At 38.5% G+C, this 21,408-nt stretch overlaps 1 protein-coding gene across 1 annotated transcript; it reads left to right on the forward strand.

Annotated features, from left to right (window-relative positions):
- Positions 1 to 241: 241 nt before the first annotated feature.
- On the forward strand, positions 242 to 1,078 carry LOC126263496 (uncharacterized). Its single transcript, XM_049960589.1, has one exon. It carries the CDS (start codon positions 242 to 244, stop codon positions 1,076 to 1,078), a length of 837 nt encoding a protein of 278 aa, XP_049816546.1.
- The last annotated feature ends 20,330 nt before the right edge of the window (positions 1,079 to 21,408 follow it).

The raw sequence follows: 21,408 nt of genomic DNA on the forward strand, positions 1-21,408 counted from the left end.
GCATCAAGGGTTCACTAAATATGCTTCAAAAGCAAATATGGGAAAAACGCAAATATGGGAAAAACGCATATATGGGAAAAACGCATATATGGGAAAAACGCATATATGGGATAAACGCATATATGGGATAAATGCATATATGGGATAAACGCATATATGGGATAAACGCATATATGGGATAAACGCATATATGGGATAAACGCATATATGGGATAAATGCAAATATGGGAAAAACGCAAATATGGGAAAAGCGCAAATGTGGGAAAAGCGCAAATGTGGGAAAAGCGCAAATGTGGGAAAAGCGCAAATATGGGAAAAGCGCAAATATGGGAAAAGCGCAAATATGGGAAAAGCGCAAATATGGGAAAAGCGCAAATATGGGAAAAGCGCACATATGGGAAAAGCGCACATATGGGAAAAGCGCACATATGGGAAAAGCGCACATATGGGAAAAGCGCACATATGGGAAAAGGGCACATATGGGAAAAGCGCACATATGGGAAAAGCTCACATATGGGAAAAGCGCACATATGGGAAAAGCGCACATATGGGAAAAGCACACATATGGGAAAAGCACACATATGGGAAAAGCGCACATATGGGAAAAGCGCACATATGGGAAAAGCGCACATATGGGAAAAGCGCACATATGGGAGAAACACACATATGGGAAAAACGCACATATGGGAAAAACGCACATATGGGAAAAACGCACATATGGGAAAAACGCAAATATGGGAAAAACGCAAATATGGGAAAAACGCAAATATGGGAAAAACGCAAATATGGGAAAAACGCAAATATGGGAAAAACGCAAATATGGGAAAAACGCAAATATGGGAAAAACGCAAATATGGGAAAAACGCAAATATGGGAAAAACGCAAATATGGGAAAAACGCAAATATGGGAAAAACGCAAATATGGGAAAAACGCAAATATGGGAAAAACGCAAATATGGGAAAAACGCAAATAAGGGAAAAACGCAAATATGGGAAAAACGCAAATATGGGAAAAACGCAAATATGGGAAAAACGCAAATATGGGAAGAACGCAAATATGGGAAAAACGCAAACGTAGCGAAAGGGAAATTTGTGGCACAAATTGACTAGAGGAAAGAATCAGTTGGTATGACATAGTCTGTACAATCAAGGGTTCACTAAATATGCTCAAAAGCAAATATGGGAAAAACGCAAATATCGGAAAAACGCAAATATGGGAAAAACGCAAATATGGGAAAAACGCAAATATGGGAAAAACGCAAATATGGGAAAAACGCAAATATGGGAAAAACGCAAATATGGGAAAAACGCAAATATGGCAAAAACGCAAATATGGCAAAAACGCAAATATGGCAAAAACGCAAATATGGCAAAAACGCAAATATGGAAAAAACGCAAATATGGGAAAAACGCAAATATGGGAAAAACGCAAATATGGGAAAAACGCAAATATGGGAAAACGCAAATATGGGAAAAACGCAAATATGGGAAAAACGCAAATATGGGAAAAACGCAAATTTGGGAAAAACGCAAATATGGGAAAAACGCAAATATGGGAAAAACGCAAATATGGGAAAAACGCAAAAATGGGAAAAACGCAAAAATGGGAAAAACGCAAATATGGGAAAAACGCAAATATGGGAAAAACGCAAATGTAGCAAAAGGGAAATTTGTGGCACAAATTGACTAGAGGAAAGAATCAGTTGGTATGACAGTCTGTAGCATCAAGGGTTCACTAAATATGCTTCAAAGCAAATATGGGGAAAACGCATATATGGGAAAAACGCATATATGGGAAAAACGCATATATGGGAAAAACGCATATATGAGAGAAACGCATATATGGGAAAAACGCATGTATGGGATAAACGCATATATGGGATAAACGCATATATGGGATAAACGCATATATGGGATAAACACATATATGGGATAAACGCATATATGGGATAAACGCAAATAAGGGAAAAAGCAAATATGGGAAAAACGCAGATATGGGATAAACGCAAATATGGGAAAAGCGCAAATATGGGAAAAGCGCAAATATGGGAAAAGCGCAAATATGGGAAAAGCGCAAATATGGGAAAAGCGCAAATATGGGAAAAGCGCAAATATGGGAAAAGCGCAAATATGGGAAAAGCGCAAATATGGGAAAAGCGCAAATATGGGAAAAGCGCAAACAAGGGAAAAGCGCACATATGGGAAAAGCGCACATATGGGAAAAGCGCACATATGGGAAAAGCGCACATATGGGAAAAGCGCACATATGGGAAAAGCGCACATATGGGGAAAGCGCACATATGGGGAAAGCGCACAAATGGGGAAAGCGCACATATGGGAAAAGCGCACATATGGGAAAAGCGCACATATGGGAAAAGCGCACATATGGGAAAAGCGCACATATGGGAAAAGCGCACATATGGGAAAAACGCACATATGGGAAAATCGCACATATGGGAAAAGCGCACATATGGGAAAAGCGCACATATGGGAAAAACGCACATATGGGAAAAACGCACATATGGGAAAAACGCACATATGGGGAAAACGCACATATGGGAAAAACGCAAAATGGGAAAAACGCAAATATGGGAAAAACGCAAATATGGGAAAAACGCAAATATGGGAAAAACGCAAATATGGGAAAAACGCAAATATGGGAAAAACGCAAGTAAGGGAAAAACGCAAATAAGGGAAAAACGCAAATAAGGGAAAAACGCAAATATGGGAAAAACGCAAATATGGGAAAAACGCAAATATGGGAAGAACACAAATATGGGAAAAACGCAAACGTAGCGAAAGGGAAATTTGTGGCACAAATTGACTAGAGGAAAGAATCAGTTTTTATGACATAGTCTGTACAATCAAGGTTTCACTAAATATGCTCAAAAGCAAATATGGGAAAAACGCAAATATGGGAAAAACGCAAATATGGGAAAAACGAAAATATGGGAAAAACGCAAATATGGGAAAAACGCAAATATGGGAAAAACGCAAATATGGGAAAAACGCATATATGGGAAAATTGCATATATGGGAAAACGCATATATGGGAAAAACGCATATGTGGGAAAAACGCATATGTGGGAAAAACGCATATGTGGGAAAAACGCATATATGGGAAAAACGCAAATATGGGAAAAACGCAAATATGGGAAAAACGCAAATATGGGAAATACGCAAATATGGGAAAAACGCAAATATGGGAAAAACGCAAATATGGGAAAAACGCAAATATGGGAAAAACGCAAATATGGGAAAAACGCAAATATGGGAAAAACGCAAATATGGGAAAAACGCAAATGTAGCGAAAGGGAAATTTGTGGCACAAATTGAGTAGAGGAAAGAATCAGTTGGTATGACATAGTCTGTAGCATCAAGGGTTCACTAAATATGCTTCAAAAGCAAATATGGGAAAAACGCAAATATGGCAAAAACGCAAATATGGCAAAAACGCAAATATGGCAAAAACGCAAATATGGCAAAAACGCAAATATGGCAAAAACGCAAATATGGCAAAAACGCAAATATGGCAAAAACGCAAATATGGGAAAAACGCAAATATGGGAAAAACGCAAATATGGGAAAAACGCAAATATGGGGAAAACGCAAATGTAGCGAAAGGGAAATTTGTGGCACAAATTGAGTAGAGGAAAGAATCAGTTGGTATGACATAGTCTGTAGCATCAAGGGTTCACTAAATATGCTTCAAAAGCAAATATGGGAAAAACGCAAATATGGCAAAAACGCAAATATGGCAAAAACGCAAATATGGCAAAAACGCAAATATGGCAAAAACGCAAATATGGCAAAAACGCAAATATGGCAAAAACGCAAATATGGCAAAAACGCAAATATGGGAAAAACGCAAATATGGGAAAAACGCAAATATGGGAAAAACGCAAATATGGGAAAAACGCAAATATGGGAAAAACGCAAATATAGGAAAAACGCAAATGTAGCGAAAGGGAAATTTGTGGCACAAATTGGCTAGAGGAAAGAATCAGTTGGTATGACATAGTCTGTAGCATCAAGGTTTCACTAAATATGCTTCAAAAGCAAATATGGGAAAAACGCATATATGGGAAAAACGCATATATGGGATAAACGCAAATATGGGATAAACGCAAATATGGGATAAACGCAAATATGGGATAAACGCAAATATGTGAAAAACGCAAATATGGGAAAAACGCAAATATGGGAAAAACGCAAATATGGGAAAAACGCAAATATGGGAAAAACGCAAATATGGGAAAAACGCAAATATGGCAAAAACGCAAATATGGCAAAATCGCAAATATGGCAAAATCGCAAATATGGCAAAAACGCAAATATGGCAAAAACGCAAATATGGGAAAAACGCAAATATGGGAAAAACGCAAATATGGGAAAAACGCAAATATGGGAAAAACGCAAATATGGGAAAAACGCAAATATGGGAAAAACGCAAATATGGGAAAAACGCATATATGGGAAAAACGCATATATGGGAAAAACGCAAATATGGGAAAAACGCAAATATGGGAAAAACGCAAATATGGGAAAAACGCAAATATGGGAAAAACGCAAATTTGGGAAAAACGCAAATATGGGAAAAACGCAAATATGGGAAAAACGCAAATATGGGAAAAACGCAAATATGGGAAAAACGCAAATGTAGCGAAAGGGAAATTTGTGGCACGAATTGACTAGAGGAAAGAATCAGTTGGTATGACATAGTCTGTAGCATCAAGGGTTCACTAAATATGCTTCCAAAGCAAATATGGCAAAAACGCAAATATGGCAAAAACGCTAATATGGCAAAAACGCAAATATGGCAAAAACGCAAATATGGCAAAAACGCAAATACGGCAAAAACGCAAATACGGCAAAAACGCAAATACGGCAAAAACGCAAATGTGGCAAAAACGCAAATATGGCAAAAACGCAAATATGGCAAAAACGCAAATATGGCAAAAACGCAAATATGGCAAAAACGCAAATATGGCAAAAACGCAAATATGGCACAAACGCAAATATGGCAAAAACGCAAATATGGCAAAAACGCAAATATGGGAAAAACGCAAATATGGGAAAAACGCAAATATGGGAAAAACGCAAATATGGGAAAAACGCAAATATGGGAAAAACGCAAATATGGGAAAAACGCAAATATGGGAAAAACGCAAATATGGGAAAAACGCAAATATGGGAAAAACGCAAATATGGGAAAAACGCAAATATGGGAAAAACGCAAATGTAGCGAAAGGGAAATTTGTGGCACAAATTGACTAGAGGAAAGAATCAGTTGGTATGACAGTCTGTAGTATCAAGGGTTCACTAAATATGCTTCAAAAGCAAATATGGGGAAAACGCATACATGGGAAAAACGCATATATGGGAAAAACGCATATATGGGAAAAACGCATATATGGGAAAAACGTATATATGGGAAAAACGCATATATGGGAAAAACGCATATATGGGATAAACGCATATATGGGATAAACGCATATATGGGATAAACGCATATATGGGATAAACGCATATATGGGATAAACGCAAATATGGGAAAAACGCAAATATGGGAAAAACGCAAATATGGGAAAAACGCAAATATGGGAAAAACGCAAATATGGGAAAAACGCAAATATGGGAAAAACGCAAATAAGGGAAAAACGCAGATATGGGAAAAACGCAAATATGGGAAAAACGCAAATATGGGAAAAACGCAAATATGGGAAAAACGCAAATATGGGAAAAACGCAAACGTAGCGAAAGGGAAATTTGTGGCACAAATTGACTAGAGGAAAGAATCAGTTGGTATGACATAGTCTGTACAATCAAGGGTTCACTAAATATGCTCAAAAGCAAATATGGGAAAACCGCAAATATGGGAAAAACGCAAATATGGGAAAAACGGAAATATGGGAAAAACGCAAATATGGGAAAAACGCAAATATGGGAAAAACGCAAATATGGCAAAAACGCAAATATGGGAAAATCGCAAATATGGGAAAAAAGCAAATATGGGAAAAATGCAAATATGGGAAAAACGCAAATATGGGAAAAACGCAAATATGGGAAAAACGCAAATATGGGAAAAACGCAAAAATGGGAAAAACGCAAATATGGGAAAAACGCAAATATGGGAAAAACGCAAATGTAGCAAAAGGGAAATTTGTGGCACAAATTGACTAGAGGAAAGTATCAGTTGGTATGACAGTCTGTAGCATCAAGGGTTCACTAAATATGCTTCAAAAGCAAATATGGGGAAAACGCATATATGGGAAAAACGCATATATGGGAAAAACGCATATATGGGAAAAACGCAAATATGGGAAAAGCGCAAATATGGGAAAAGCGCAAACATGGGAAAAGCGCACATACAGGAAAAGCGCACATATGGGAAAAGCGCACATATGGGAAAAGCTCACATATGGGAAAAGCTCACATATGGGAAAAGCGTACATATGGGAAAAGCGCACATATGGGAAAAGCGCACATATGGGAAAAGCGCACATATGGGAAAAGCGCACATATGGGAAAAGCGCACATATGGGAAAAGCGCACATATGGGAAAAGCGCACATATGGGAAAAACGCACATATGGGAAAAGCGCACATATGGGAAAAGCGCACATATGGGAAAAGCGCACATATGGGAAAAGCGCACATATGGGAAAAACGGACATATGGGAAAAACGCACATATGGGAAAAACGCACATATGGGAAAAACGCACATATGGGAAAAACGCACATATGGGAAAAACGCAAATTTGGGAAAAACGCAAATATGGGAAAAACGCAAATATGGGAAAAACGCAAATATGGGAAAAACGCAAATATGGGAAAAACGCAAATATGGGAAAAACGCAAATATGGGAAAAACGCAAATATGGGAAAAACTCAAATATGGGAAAAACGCAAATATGGGAAAAACGCAAATATGGGAAAAACGCAAATATGGGAAAAACGCAAATATGGGAAAAACGCAAATATGGGAAAAACGCAAATAAGGGAAAAACGCAAATATGGGAAAAACGCAAATATGGGAAGAACGCAAATATGGGAAAAACGCAAATGTAGCGAAAGGGAAATTTGTGGCACAAATTGACTAGAGGAAAGAATCAGTTGGTATGACATAGTCTGTACAATCAAGGGTTCACTAAATATGCTCAAAAGCTAATATGGGAAAAACGCAAATATGGGAAAAACGCAAATATGGGAAAAACGCAAATATGGGAAAAACGCAAATATGGGAAAAACGCAAATATGGGAAAAACGCAAATATGGGAAAAACGCAAATATGGGAAAAACGCAAATATGGGAAAAACGCAAATATGGGAAAAACGCAAATATGGGAAAAACGCAAATATGGGAAACACGCAAATATGGGAAAAACGGAAATATGGGAAAAACGCAAATATGGGAAAAACGCAAATATGGGAAAAACGCAAATATGGGAAAAACGCAAATATGGGAAAAACGCAAATATGGGAAAAAATGCAAATATGGGAAAAACGCATATATGGGAAAAACGCAAATATGGGAAAAACGCATATATGGGAAAAACGCGTATATGGGAAAACGCAAATATGGGAAAAACGCAAATATGGGAAAAACGCAAATATGGGAAAAACGCAAATATGGGAAAAACGAAAATATGGGATAAACCCAAATATGGGAAAAACGCAAATATGGGAAAAACGCAAATATGGGAAAAACGCAAATATGGCAAAAACGGTAATATGGCAAAAACGCAAATATAGCAAAAACGCAAATACGGCAAAAACGCAAATACGGCAAAAACGCAAATACGGCAAAAACGCAAATACGGCAAGAACGCAAATACGTCAAAAACGCAAATATGGAAAAACGCAAATATGGCAAAAACGCAAATATGGGAAAAACACAAATATGGCAAAAACGCAAATGTGGCAAAAAGGCAAATGTGGGAAAAACGCAAATATGGGAAAAACGCAAATATGGGAAAAACGCATATATGGGAAAGACGCATATATGGGAAAAACGCAAATATGGGAAAAACGCAAATATGGGAAAAACGCAAATATGGGAAAAACGCAAATATGGGAAAAACGCAAATATGGGAAAAACGCAAGTATGGGAAAAACGCAAATATGGGAAAAACGCAAATATGGGAAAAACGCAAATTTGGGAAAAACGCAAATATGGGAAAAACGCAAATATGGGAAAAACGCAAATATGGGAAAAACGCAAATGTAGCGAAGGGGAAATTTGTGGCACAAATTGACTAGAGGAAAGAATCAGTTGGTATGACAGTCTGTAGCATCAAGGGTTCACTAAATATGCTTCAAAAGCAAATATGGGAAAAACGCATATATGGGAAAAACGCATATATGGGAAAAACGCGTATATGGGAAAAACGCATATGTGGGAAAAACGCATATGTGGGAAAAACGCAAATGTGGGAAAAACGCAAATGTGGGAAAAACGCAAATGTGGGAAAAACGCAAATGTGGGAAAAACGCAAATGTGGGAAAAACGCAAATGTGGGAAAAACGCAAATGTGGGAAAAACGCAAATGTGGGAAAAACGCAAATGTGGGAAAAACGCAAATGTGGGAAAAACGCAAATATGGCAAAAACGCAAATATGGCAAAAACGCAAATATGGCAAAAACGAAAATATGGCAAAAACGCAAATATGGCAAAAACGCAAATATGGGAAAAACGCAAATATGGGAAAAACGCAAATATGGGAAAAACGCAAATATGGGAAAAACGCAAATATGGGAAAAACGCAAATATGGGAAAAACGCAAATATGGGAAAAACGCAAATATGGGAAAAACGCAAATATGGGAAAAACGCAAATATGGGAAAAACGCAAATATGGAAAAAACGCAAATATGGCAAAAACGCAAATATGGCAAAAACGCAAATGTAGGGAAAGGGAAATTTGTGGCACAAATTGACTTTAGGAAAGAATCAGTTGGTATGACAGTCTGTAGCATCAAGGATTCACTAAATGTGCTTCAAAAGCAAATATGGGAAAAACGCAAATATGGGAAAAACGCAAATATGGGAAAAACGCATATATGGGAAAAACGCAAATATGGGAAAAACGCAAATATGGGAAGAACGCAAATATGGGAAGAACGCAAATATGGCAAAAACGGAAATATGGCAAAAACGGAAATATGGAAAAAACGCAAATGTGGCAAAAACGCAAATGTGGCAAAAACGCAAATGTGGCAAAAACGCAAATGTGGCAAAAACGCAAATGTGGCAAAAACGCAAATGTGGGAAAAACGCAAATGTGGGAAAAACGCAAATGTGGGAAAAACGCAAATGTGGGAAAAACGCAAATGTGGGAAAAACACAAATGTGGGAAAAACACAAATGTGGGAAAAACGCAAATGTGGGAAAAACGCAAATATGGTAAAAACGCAAATATGGTAAAAACGCAAATATAGGAAAAACGCAAATATGGGAAAAACGCAAATATGGGAAAAACGCTAATATGGGAAAAACGCAAATATGGGGAAAACGCAAATATGGGAAAAACGCAAATATGGGAAAAACGCAAATATGGGAAAAACGCAAATGTAGCGAAAGGGAAATTAGTGGCACAAATTGACTAGAGGAAAGAATCAGTTGGTATGACATAGTCTGTAGCATCAAGGGTTCACTAAATATGCTTCAAAAGCAAATATGGGAAAAACGCAAATATGGGAAAAACGCATATACGGCAAAAACGCATATACGGCAAAAACGCATATACGGCAAAAACGCATATACGGCAAAAACGCAAATACGGCAAAAACGCAAATACGGCAAAAACGCAAATACGGCAAAAACGCAAATACGGCAGAAACGCAAATACGGGAGAAACGCAAATACGGGAGAAACGCAAATACTGGAGAAACGCAAATACGGGAGAAACGCAAATACGGGAGAAACGCAAACACGGGAAAAACGCAAGTACGGGAAAAACGCAAGTACGGGAAAAACGCAAGTACGGGAAAAACGCAAGTACGCGGAAAAACGCAAGTACGGGAAAAACGCAAATACGGGAAAAACGCAAATACGGGAAAAACGCAAATACGGGAAAAACGCAAATACGGGAAAAACGCAAATACAGGAAAAACGCAATTACGGGAAAAACGCAAATAGGGGAAAAACGCAAATATGGGAAAAACGCAAATATGGGAAAAACGCAAATATGGGAAAAACGCAAATATGGGAAAAACGCAAATATGGGAAAAACGCAAATATGGGGAAAACGCAAATATGGGGAAAACGCAAAAATGGGAAAAACGCAAATCTGGGAAAAACGCAAATATGGGAAAAACGCAAATATGGGAAAAACGCAAATATGGGAAAAACGCAAATATGGGAAAAACGCAAATATGGGAAAAACGCAAATATGGGAAAAACGCAAATATGGGAAAAACGCAAATATGGGAAAAACGCAAATATGGGAAAAACTCAAATATGGGAAAAACGCAAATACGGGAAAAACGCAAATATGGGAAAAACGCAAATATGGGAAAAACGCAAATATGGGAAAAACGCAAATATGGGAAAAACGCAAATATGGGAAAAACGCAAATGTAACGAAAGGGAAATTTGTGGCACAAATTGACTAGAGGAGAGAATCAGTTGGTATGACATAGTCTGTAGCATCAAGGGTTCACTAAATATGCTTCAAAAGCAAATATGGGAAAAACGCATATATGGGAAAAACGCATATATGGGAAAAACGCATATATAGGAAAAACGCATATATGGGAAAAACGCATATATGGGAAAAACGCATATATGGGAAAAACGCATATATGGGAAAAACGCACATATGGGAAAAACGCAAATATGGGAAAAACGCAAATATGGGAAAAACGCATATATGGGAAAAACGCATATATGGGAAAAACGCATATATGGGAAAAACGCAAAAATGGGAAAAACGCAAAAATGGGAAAAACGCAAATATGGGAAAAACGCAAATATGGGAAAAACGCAAATATGGGAAAAACGCAAATATGGGAAAAACGCAAATATGGGAAAAACGCAAATATGGGAAAAACGCAAATATGGGAAAAACGCAAATATGGCAAAAACGCAAATATGGCAAAAACGCAAATATGGCAAAAACGCAAATGTAGGGAAAGGGAAATTTGTGGCACAAATTGACTTTAGGAAAGAATCAGTTGGTATGACAGTCTGTAGCATCAAGGATTCACTAAATATGCTTCAAAAGCAAATATGCTTCAAAAGCAAATATGGGAAAAACGCAAATATGGGAAAAACGCAAATATGGGAAAAACGCAAATATGGGAAAAACGCAAATATGGGAAAAACGCAAATATGGGAAAAACGCAAATATGGGAAAAACGCAAATATGGGAAAAACGCAAATATGGGAAAAACGCAAATATGGCAAAAACGGAAATGTGGCAAAAACGCAAATGTGGCAAAAACGCAAATGTGGCAAAAACGCAAATGTGGGAAAAACGCAAATGTGGGAAAAACGCAAATGTGGGAAAAACGCAAATGTGGGAAAAACGCAAATGTGGGAAAAACGCAAATGTGGGAAAAACGCAAATGTGGGAAAAACGCAAATGTGGGAAAAACGCAAATGTGGGAAAAACGCAAATGTGTGAAAACCGCAAATGTGGGAAAAACGCAAATGTGGGAAAAACGCAAATGTGGGAAAAACGCAAATGTGGGAAAAACGCATATATGGGAAAAACGCAGATATGGGAAAAACGCATATATGGGAAAAACGCATATATGGGAAAAACGCAAATATGGGAAAAACGCAAATATGGGAAAAACGCAAATATGGTAAAAACGCAAATATGGGAAAAACGCAAATATGGGAAAAACGCAAATATGGGAAAAACGCAAATATGGGAAAACCGCAAATATGGGGAAAACGCAAATATGGGAAACACGCAAATATGGGAAAAACGCAAATATGGGAAAAACGCAAATGTAGCGAAAGGGAAATTTGTGGCACAAATTGACTAGAGGAAAGAATCAGTTGGTATGACATAGTCTGTAGCATCAAGCGTTCACTAAATATGCTTCAAAAGCAAATATGGGAAAAACGCATATATGGGAAAAACGCAAGTATGGGAAAAACGCATATACGGCAAAAACGCATATACGGCAAAAACGCATATACGGCAAATACGCATATACGGCAAAAACGCAAATACGGCAAAAACGCAAATATGGCAAAAACGCAAATACGGGAGAAACGCAAATACTGGAGAAACGCAAATACGGGAGAAACGCAAACACGGGAGAAACGCAAACACGGGAGAAACGCAAATACGGGAAAAACGCAAATACGGGAAAAACGCAAATACGGGAAAAACGCAAGTTTGGGAGAAACGCAAATACGGTAAAAACGCAAATACGGGAAAAACGCAAATACGGGAAAAACGCAAATACGGGAAAAACGCAAATACGGGAAAAACGCAAATATGGCAAAAACGCAAATATGGGAAAAACGCAAATATGGGAAAAACGCAAATATGGGAAAAACGCAAATATGGGAAAAGCGCAAATATGGGAAAAACGCAAATATGGGAAAAACGCAAATATGGGAAAAACGCAAATATGGGAAAAACGCAAATATGGGAAAAACGCAAATATGGGAAAAACGCAAATATGGGAAAAACGCAAATATGGGGAAAACGCAGATATGGGAAAAACGCAAATATGGGAAAAACGCAATTATGGGAAAAACGCAAATATGGGAAAAACGCAAATATGGGAAAAACGCAATTATGGGAAAAACGCAATTATGGGAAAAACGCAATTATGGGAAAAACGCAAATATGGGAAAAACGCAAATATGGGAAAAACGCAAATATGGGAAAAACGCAAATATGGGAAAAACGCAAATATGGGAAAAACGCAAATATGGGAAAAACGCAAATATGGGAAAAACGCAAATATGGGAAAAACGCAAATATGGGAAAAACGCAAATATGGGAAAAACGCAAATGTAGCGAAAGGGAAATTTGTGGCACAAATTGACTAGAGGAGAGAATCAGTTGGTATGACATAGTCTGTAGCATCAAGGGTTCACTAAATATGCTTCAAAAGCAAATATGGGAAAAACGCATATATGGGAAAAACGCATATATGGGAAAAACGCATATATGGGAAAAACGCATATATGGGAAAAACGCATATATGGGAAAAACGCATATATGGGAAAAACGCATATATGGGAAAAACGCATATATGGGAAAAACGCATATATGGGAAAAACGCATATGGGAAAAACGCATATATGGGGAAAACGCATATATGGGGAAAACGCATATATGGGAAAAACGCATATATGGGAAAAACGCATATATGGGAAAAACGCACATATGGGAAAAACGCAAATATGGGAAAAACGCAAATATGGGAAAAACGCAAATATGGGAAAAACGCAAATATGGGAAAAACGCAAATATGGGAAAAACGCAAATATGGGAAAAACGCAAATATGGGAAAAACGCAAATGTAGCGAAAGGGAAATTTGTGGCACAAATTAACTAGAGAAAGAATCAGTTGGTATGACATAGTCTGTAGCATCAAGGGTTCACTAAATATGCTTCAAAAGCAAATATGGGAAAAACGCATATATGGGAAAAACGCACATATGGGAAAAACGCACATATGGGAAAAGCGCACATATGGGAAAAGCGCACATATGGGAAAAGCGCACATATGGGAAAAGCACACATATGGGAAAAGCGCACATATGGGAAAAGCGCACATATGGGAATAGCGCACATATGGGAAAAGCGCACATATGGGAAAAGCGCACATATGGGAAAAGCGCACATATGGGAAAAGCGCACATATGGGAAAAGCGCACATATGGGAAAAGCGCACGTATGGGAAAAGCGCACGTATGGGAAAAGCGCACGTATGGGAAAAGCGCACGTATGGGAAAGGCGCACGTGTGGGAAAAGCGCACGTGTGGGAAAAGCGCACGTGTAGGAAAAGCGCAAATGTGGGATAAGCGCAAATGTGGGAAAAACGCAAATGTGGGAAAAACGCAATTGTGGGAAAAACGCAAATGTGGGAAAAACGCAAATGTGGGAAAAACGCATATGTGGGAAAAACGCATATAGGGGAAAAACGCATATAGGGGAAAAACGCATATAGGGGTAAAACGCATATAGGGGTAAAACGCATATAGGGGAAAAGCGCATATAGGGGAAAAGCACATATAGGGGAAAAACGCAAATATGGGAAAAGCGCAAATATGGGAAAAGCGCAAATATGGGAAAAGCGCAAATATGGGAAAAGCGCAAATATGGGAAAAGCGCAAATATGGGAAAAGCGCAAATATGGGAAAAGCGCAAATATGGGAAAAGCGCAAATATGGGAAAAGCGCAAATATGGGAAAAGCGCACACATGGGAAAAGCGCACACATGGGAAAAGCGCACATATGGGAAAAGCGCACATATGGGAAAAGCGCACATATGGGAAAAGCGCACATATGGGAAAAGCGCACATATGGGAAAAGCGCACATGTGGGAAAAGCGCACATGTGGGAAAAGCGCACATGTGGGAAAAGCGCACATGTGGGAAAAGCGCACATGTGGGAAAAGCGCACATACGGGAAAAGCGCACATACGGGAAAAGCGCACATACGGGAAAAGCGCACATACGGGACAAGCGCACATACGGGACAAGCGCACATACGGGACAAGCGCACATACGGGACAAGCGCACATACGGGACAAGCGCAGATACGGGACAAGCGCAGATACGGGACAAGCGCAGATACGGGACAAGCGCAGATACGGGAAAAGCGCACATACGGGACAAGCGCACATACGGGAAAAGCGCACATACGGGAAAAGCGCACATACGGGAAAAGCGCACATACGGGAAAAGCGCACATACGGGAAAAGCGCACATACGGGAAAAGCGCACATATGGGAAAAGCGCTCATATGGGAAAAGCGCTCATATGGGAAAAGCGCACATATGGGAAAAGCGCACATATGGGAAAAACGCACATATGGGAAAAACGCACATATGGGAAAAACGCACATATGGGAAAAACGCACATATGGGAAAAAACGCAAATATGGGGAAAAACGCAAATATGGGGAAAACGCAAATATGGGGAAAAATGCAAATATGGGGAAAAACGCAAATATGGGGAAAAACGCAAATATGGGGAAAAACGCAAATATGGGGAAAAACGCAAATATGGGGAAAAACGCAAATATGGGGAAAAACGCAAATATGGGGAAAAACGCAAATATGGGGAAAAACGCAAATATGGGGAAAAACGCATATATGGGGAAAACGCATATATGGGGAAAACGCATATATGGGGAAAAAGGCATATATGGGAAAAAACGCATATATGGGAAAAACGCATATATGGGGAAAACGCATATATGGGGAAAACGCATATATGGGGAAAACGCATATATGGGAAAAACGCATATATGGGAAAAACGCATATATGGGAAAAACGCATATATGGGAAAAACGCATATATGGGAAAAACGCATATATGGGAAAATCGCATATATGGGAAAATCGCAAATACGGGAAAAACGCAAATTGGGGAAAAACGCAAATACGGCAAAAACGCAAATATGGGAAAAACGCAAATGTAGCGAAAGGGAAATTTGTGGCACAAATTGACTAGAGGAAAGAATCAGTTGGTATGACAGTCTGTAGCATCAAGGGTTCACTAAATATGCTTCAAAAGCAAATATGGGAAAAACGCATATATAGGAAAAACGCATATATGGGAAAAACGCATATGTGGGAAAAACGCAAATGTGGGAAAAACGCAAATGTGGGAAAAACGCAAATGTGGGAAAAACGCAAATGTGGGAAAAACGCAAATGTGGGAAAAACGCAAATGTGGGAAAAACGCAAATGTGGGAAAAACGCAAATGTGGGAAAAACGCAAATATGGCAAAAACGCAAATATGGCAAAAACGCAAATATGGCAAAAACGCAAATATGGGAAAAACGCAAATATGGGAAAAACGCAAATATGGGAAAAACGCAAATATGGGAAAAACGCAAATATGGGAAAAACGCAAATATGGGAAAAACGCAAATATGGGAAAAACGCGAATATGGGAAAAACGCAAATATGGCAAAAACGCAAATATGGAAAAAACGCAAATATGGCAAAAACGCAAATATGGCAAAAACGCAAATATGGCAAAAACGCAAATGTAGGGAAAGGGAAATTTGTGGCACAAATTGACTTTAGGAAAGAATCAGTTGGTATGACAGTCTGTAGCATCAAGGATTCACTAAATGTGCTTCAAAAGCAAATATGGGAAAAACGCAAATATGGGAAAAACGCAAATATGGGAAAAACGCAAATATGGGAAAAACGCAAATATGGGAAAAGCAAATATGGGAAAAAACGCAAATATGGGAAAAACGCAAATATGGCAAAAACGGAAATATGGCAAAAACGCAAATGTGGCAAAAACGCAAATGTGGCAAAAACGCAAATGTGGCAAAAACGCAAATGTGGCAAAAACGCAAATGTGGCAAAAACGCAAATGTGGCAAAAACGCAAATGTGGCAAAAACGCAAATGTGGCAAAAACGCAAATGTGGCAAAAACGCAAATGTGGGAAAAACGCAAATGTGGGAAAAACGCAAATGTGGGAAAAACGCAAATGTGGGAAAAACGCAAATGTGGGAAAAACGCAAATGTGGGAAAAACGCAAATATGGGAAAAACACAAATATGGGAAAAACGCAAATATGGTAAAAACGCAAATATGGTAAAAACGCAAATATAGGAAAAACGCAAATATGGGAAAAACGCAAATATGGGAAAAACGCAAATATGGGAAAAACGCTAATATGGGAAAAACGCAAATATGGGGAAAACGCAAATATGGGAAAAACGCAAATATGGGAAAAACGCAAATATGGGAAAAACGCAAATGTAGCGAAAGGGAAATTTGTGGCACAAATTGACTAGAGGAAAGAATCAGTTGGTATGACATAGTCTGTAGCATCAAGGGTTCACTAAATATGCTTCAAAAGCAAATATGGGAAAAACGCAAATATGGGAAAAACGCATATACGGGAAAAACGCATATACGGCAAAAACGCATATACGGCAAAAACGCATATACGGCAAAAACGCATATACGGCAAAAACGCATATACGGCAAAAACGCAAATACGGCAGAAACGCAAATACGGCAGAAACGCAAATACGGGAGAAACGCAAATACGGGAGAAACGCAAATACTGGAGAAACGCAAATACGGGAGAAACGCAAATACGGGAGAAACGCAAACACGGGAAAAACGCAAGTACGGGAAAAACGCAAGTACGGGAAAAACGCAAGTACGGGAAAAACGCAAGTACGCGGAAAAACGCAAGTACGCGGAAAAACGCAAGTACGGGAAAAACGCAAATACGGGAAAAACGCAAATACGGGAAAAACGCAAATACGGGAAAAACGCAAATACGGGAAAAACGCAAATATGGGAAAAACGCAAATATGGGAAAAACGCAAATATGGGAAAAACGCAAATATGGGAAAAACGCAAATGTATCGAAAGGGAAATTTGTGGCACAAATTGACTAGAGGAAAGAATCAGTTGGTATGACATAGTCTGTAGCATCAAGGGTTCACTAAATATGCTTCAAAAGCAAATATCGGAAAAACGCATATATGGGAGAAACGCATATATGGGAGAAACGCATATATGGGAGAAACGCATATATGGGAGAAACGCATGTATAGGAGAAACGCATATATGGGAAAAACGCATATGTGGGAAAAACGCATATGTGGGAAAAACGCATATTTGGGGAAAACGCATATGTGGGGAAAAACGCATATGTGGGGAAAAACGCATATGTGGGAAAAACGCATATGTGGGAAAAACGCATATGTGGGAAAAACGCATATATGGGAAAAACGCATATATGGGAAAAACGCATATATGGGAAAAACGCATATATGGGAAAAACGCATATATGGGAAAAACGCAAATATGGGAAAAACGCAAATATGGGAAAAACTCAAAAATGGGAAAAACTCAAATATGGGAAAAACGCAAATATGGGAAAAACGCAAATATGGGAAAAACGCAAATATGGGAAAAACGCAAATATGGGAAAAACGCAAATATGGGAAAAACGCAAATATGGGAGAAATGCAGATGTAGCGAAAGGGAAATTTGTGGCACAAATTGACTAGAGGAAAGAATCAGTTGGTATGACAGTCTGTAGCATCAAGGGTTCACTAAATATGCTTCAAATGCAAATATGGGAAAAACGCATATATGGGAAAAACGCATATATGGGAAAAACGCGTATATGGGTAAAACGCGTATATGGGAAAAACGCGTATATGGGGAAAACGCGTATATGGGGAAAACGCGTACATGGGGAAAACGCGTACATGGGAAAAACGCGTATATGGGAAAAACGCGTATATGGGAAAAACGCGTATATGGGAAAACGCGTATATGGGAAAAAAGCGTATATGGGAAAAACGCATATATGGGAAAAACGCATATATGGGAAAAACGCATATATGGGAAAAACGCATATATGGGGAAAACGCATATATGGGGAAAACGCATATATGGGGAAAACGCATATATGGGGAAAAAGGCATATATGGGAAAAAACGCATATATGGGAAAAACGCATATATGGGGAAAACGCATATATGGGGAAAACGCATATATGGGAAAAACGCATATATGGGAAAAACGCATATATGGGAAAAACGCATATATGGGAAAAACGCATATATGGGAAAATCGCATATATGGGAAAATCGCAAATACGGGAAAAACGCAAATTGGGGAAAAACGCAAATACGGCAAAAACGCAAATATGGGAAAAACGCAAATGTAGCGAAAGGGAAATATGTGGCACAAATTGACTAGAGGAAAGAATCAGTTGGTATGACAGTCTGTAGCATCAAGGGTTCACTAAATATGCTTCAAAAGCAAATATGGGAAAAACGCATATATAGGAAAAACGCATATATGGGAAAAACGCATATGTGGGAAAAACGCATATGTGGGAAAAACGCAAATGTGGGAAAAACGCAAATGTGGGAAAAACGCAAATGTGGGAATAACGCAAATGTGGGAAAAACGCAAATGTGGGAAAAACGCAAATGTGGGAAAAACGCAAATGTGGGAAAAACGCAAATGTGGGAAAAACGCAAATGTGGGAAAAACGCAAATGTGGGAAAAACGCAAATGTGGGAAAAACGCAAATGTGGGAAAAACGCAATGTGGGAAAAACGCAAATATGGCAAAAACGCAAATATGGCAAAAACGCAAATATGGCAAAAACGCAAATATGGCAAAAACGCAAATATGGGAAAAACGCAAATATTGGAAAAACGCAAATATGGGAAAAACGCAAATATGGGAAAAACGCAAATATGGGAAAAACGCAAATATGGGAAAAACGCAAATATGGGAAAAACGCAAATATGGGAAAAACGCAAATATGGGAAAAACGCAAATATGGGAAAAACGCAAATATGGCAAAAACGCAAATATGGAAAAAACGCAAAGATGGCAAAAACGCAAATATGGCAAAAACGCAAATGTAGGGAAAGGGAAATTTGTGGCACAAATTGACTTTAGGAAAGAATCAGTTGGTATGACAGTCTGTAGCATCAAGGATTCACTAAATGTGCTTCAAAAGCAAATATGGGAAAAACGCAAATATGGGAAAAACGCAAATATGGGAAAAACGCAAATATGGGAAAAACGCAAATGTGGGAAAAACGCAAATATGGGAAGAACGCAAATATCGGAAGAACGCAAATATGGGAAGAACGCAAATATGGCAAAAACGGAAATATGGCAAAAACGGAAATATGGCAAAAACGCAAATGTGGCAAAAACGCAAATGTGGCAAAAACGCAAATGTGGCAAAAACGCAAATGTGGCAAAAACGCAAATGTGGCAAAAACGCAAATGTGGCAAAAACGTAAATGTGGCAAAAACGCAAATGTGGGAAAAACGCAAATGTGGGAAAAACGCAAATGTGGCAAAAACGCAAATGTGGGAAAAACGCAAATGTGGGAAAAACGCAAATGTGGGAAAAACGCAAATATGGGAAAAACACAAATATGGGAAAAACGCAAATATGGTAAAAACGCAAATATGGTAAAAACGCAAATATAGGAAAAACGCAAATATGGGAAAAACGCAAATATGGGAAAAACGCAAATATGGGAAAAACGCAAATATGGGAAAAACGCAAATATGGGAAAAACGCTAATATGGGAAAAACGCAAATATGGGGAAAACGCAAATATGGGAAAAACGCAAATATGGGAAAAACGAAAATATGGGAAAAACGCAAATGTAGCGAAAGGGAAATTTGTGGCACAAATTGACTAGAGGAAAGAATCAGTTGGTATGACATAGTCTGTAGCATCAAGGGTTCACTAAATATGCTTCAAAAGCAAATATGGGAAAAACGCAAATATGGGAAAAACGCAAATATGGGAAAAACGCATATACGGGAAAAACGCATATACGGGAAAAACGCATATACGGCAAAAACGCATATACGGCAAAAACGCATATACGGCAAAAACGCATATACGGCAAAAACGCATATACGGCAAAAACGCAAATACGGCAGAAACGCAAATACGGCAGAAACGCAAATACGGGAGAAACGCAAATACGGGAGAAACGCAAATACTGGAGAAACGCAAATACGGGAGAAACGCAAATACGGGAGAAACGCAAACACGGGAAAAACACAAGTACGGGAAAAACGCAAGTACGGGAAAAACGCAAGTACGGGAAAAACGCAAGTACGCGGAAAAACGCAAGTACGGGAAAAACGCAAATACGGGAAAAACGCAAATACGGGAAAAACGCAAATACGGGAAAAACGCAAATACGGGAAAAACGCAAATATGGGAAAAACGCAAATATTCGAAAAACGCAAATATGGGAAAAACGCAAATATGGGAAAAACGCAAATATGGGAAAAACGCAAATATGGGAAAAACGCAAATATGGGGAAAACGCAAAAATGGGAAAACGCAAAAATGGGAAAAACGCAAATATGGGAAAAACGCAAATATGGGAAAAACGCAAATATGGGAAAAAAGCAAATATGGGAAAAACGCAAATATGGGAAAAACGCAAATATGGGAAAAACGCAAATATGGGAAAAACGCAAATATGGGAAAAACGCAAATATGGGAAAAACGCAAATATGGGAAAAACGCAAATATGGGAAAAACGCAAATATGGGAAAAACGCAAATATGGGAAAAACGCAAATATGGGAAAAACGCAAATATGGGAAAAACGCAAATATGGGAAAAACGCAAATGTAGCGAAAGGGAAATTTGTGGCACAAATTGACTAGAGGAGAGAATCAGTTGGTATGACATAGT

The sequence above is a fragment of the Schistocerca nitens genome, chromosome 6 (assembly GCF_023898315.1).
Source record: "Schistocerca nitens isolate TAMUIC-IGC-003100 chromosome 6, iqSchNite1.1, whole genome shotgun sequence".
Lineage (NCBI taxonomy): Eukaryota > Metazoa > Arthropoda > Insecta > Orthoptera > Acrididae > Schistocerca > Schistocerca nitens.

Excerpts from the sequence above, each read along its gene's own strand:
- LOC126263496 (XM_049960589.1), top strand. The coding sequence starts at position 242 with ATGGGAAAAGCGCAAATGTGGGAAAAGCGCAAATGTGGGAAAAGCGCA.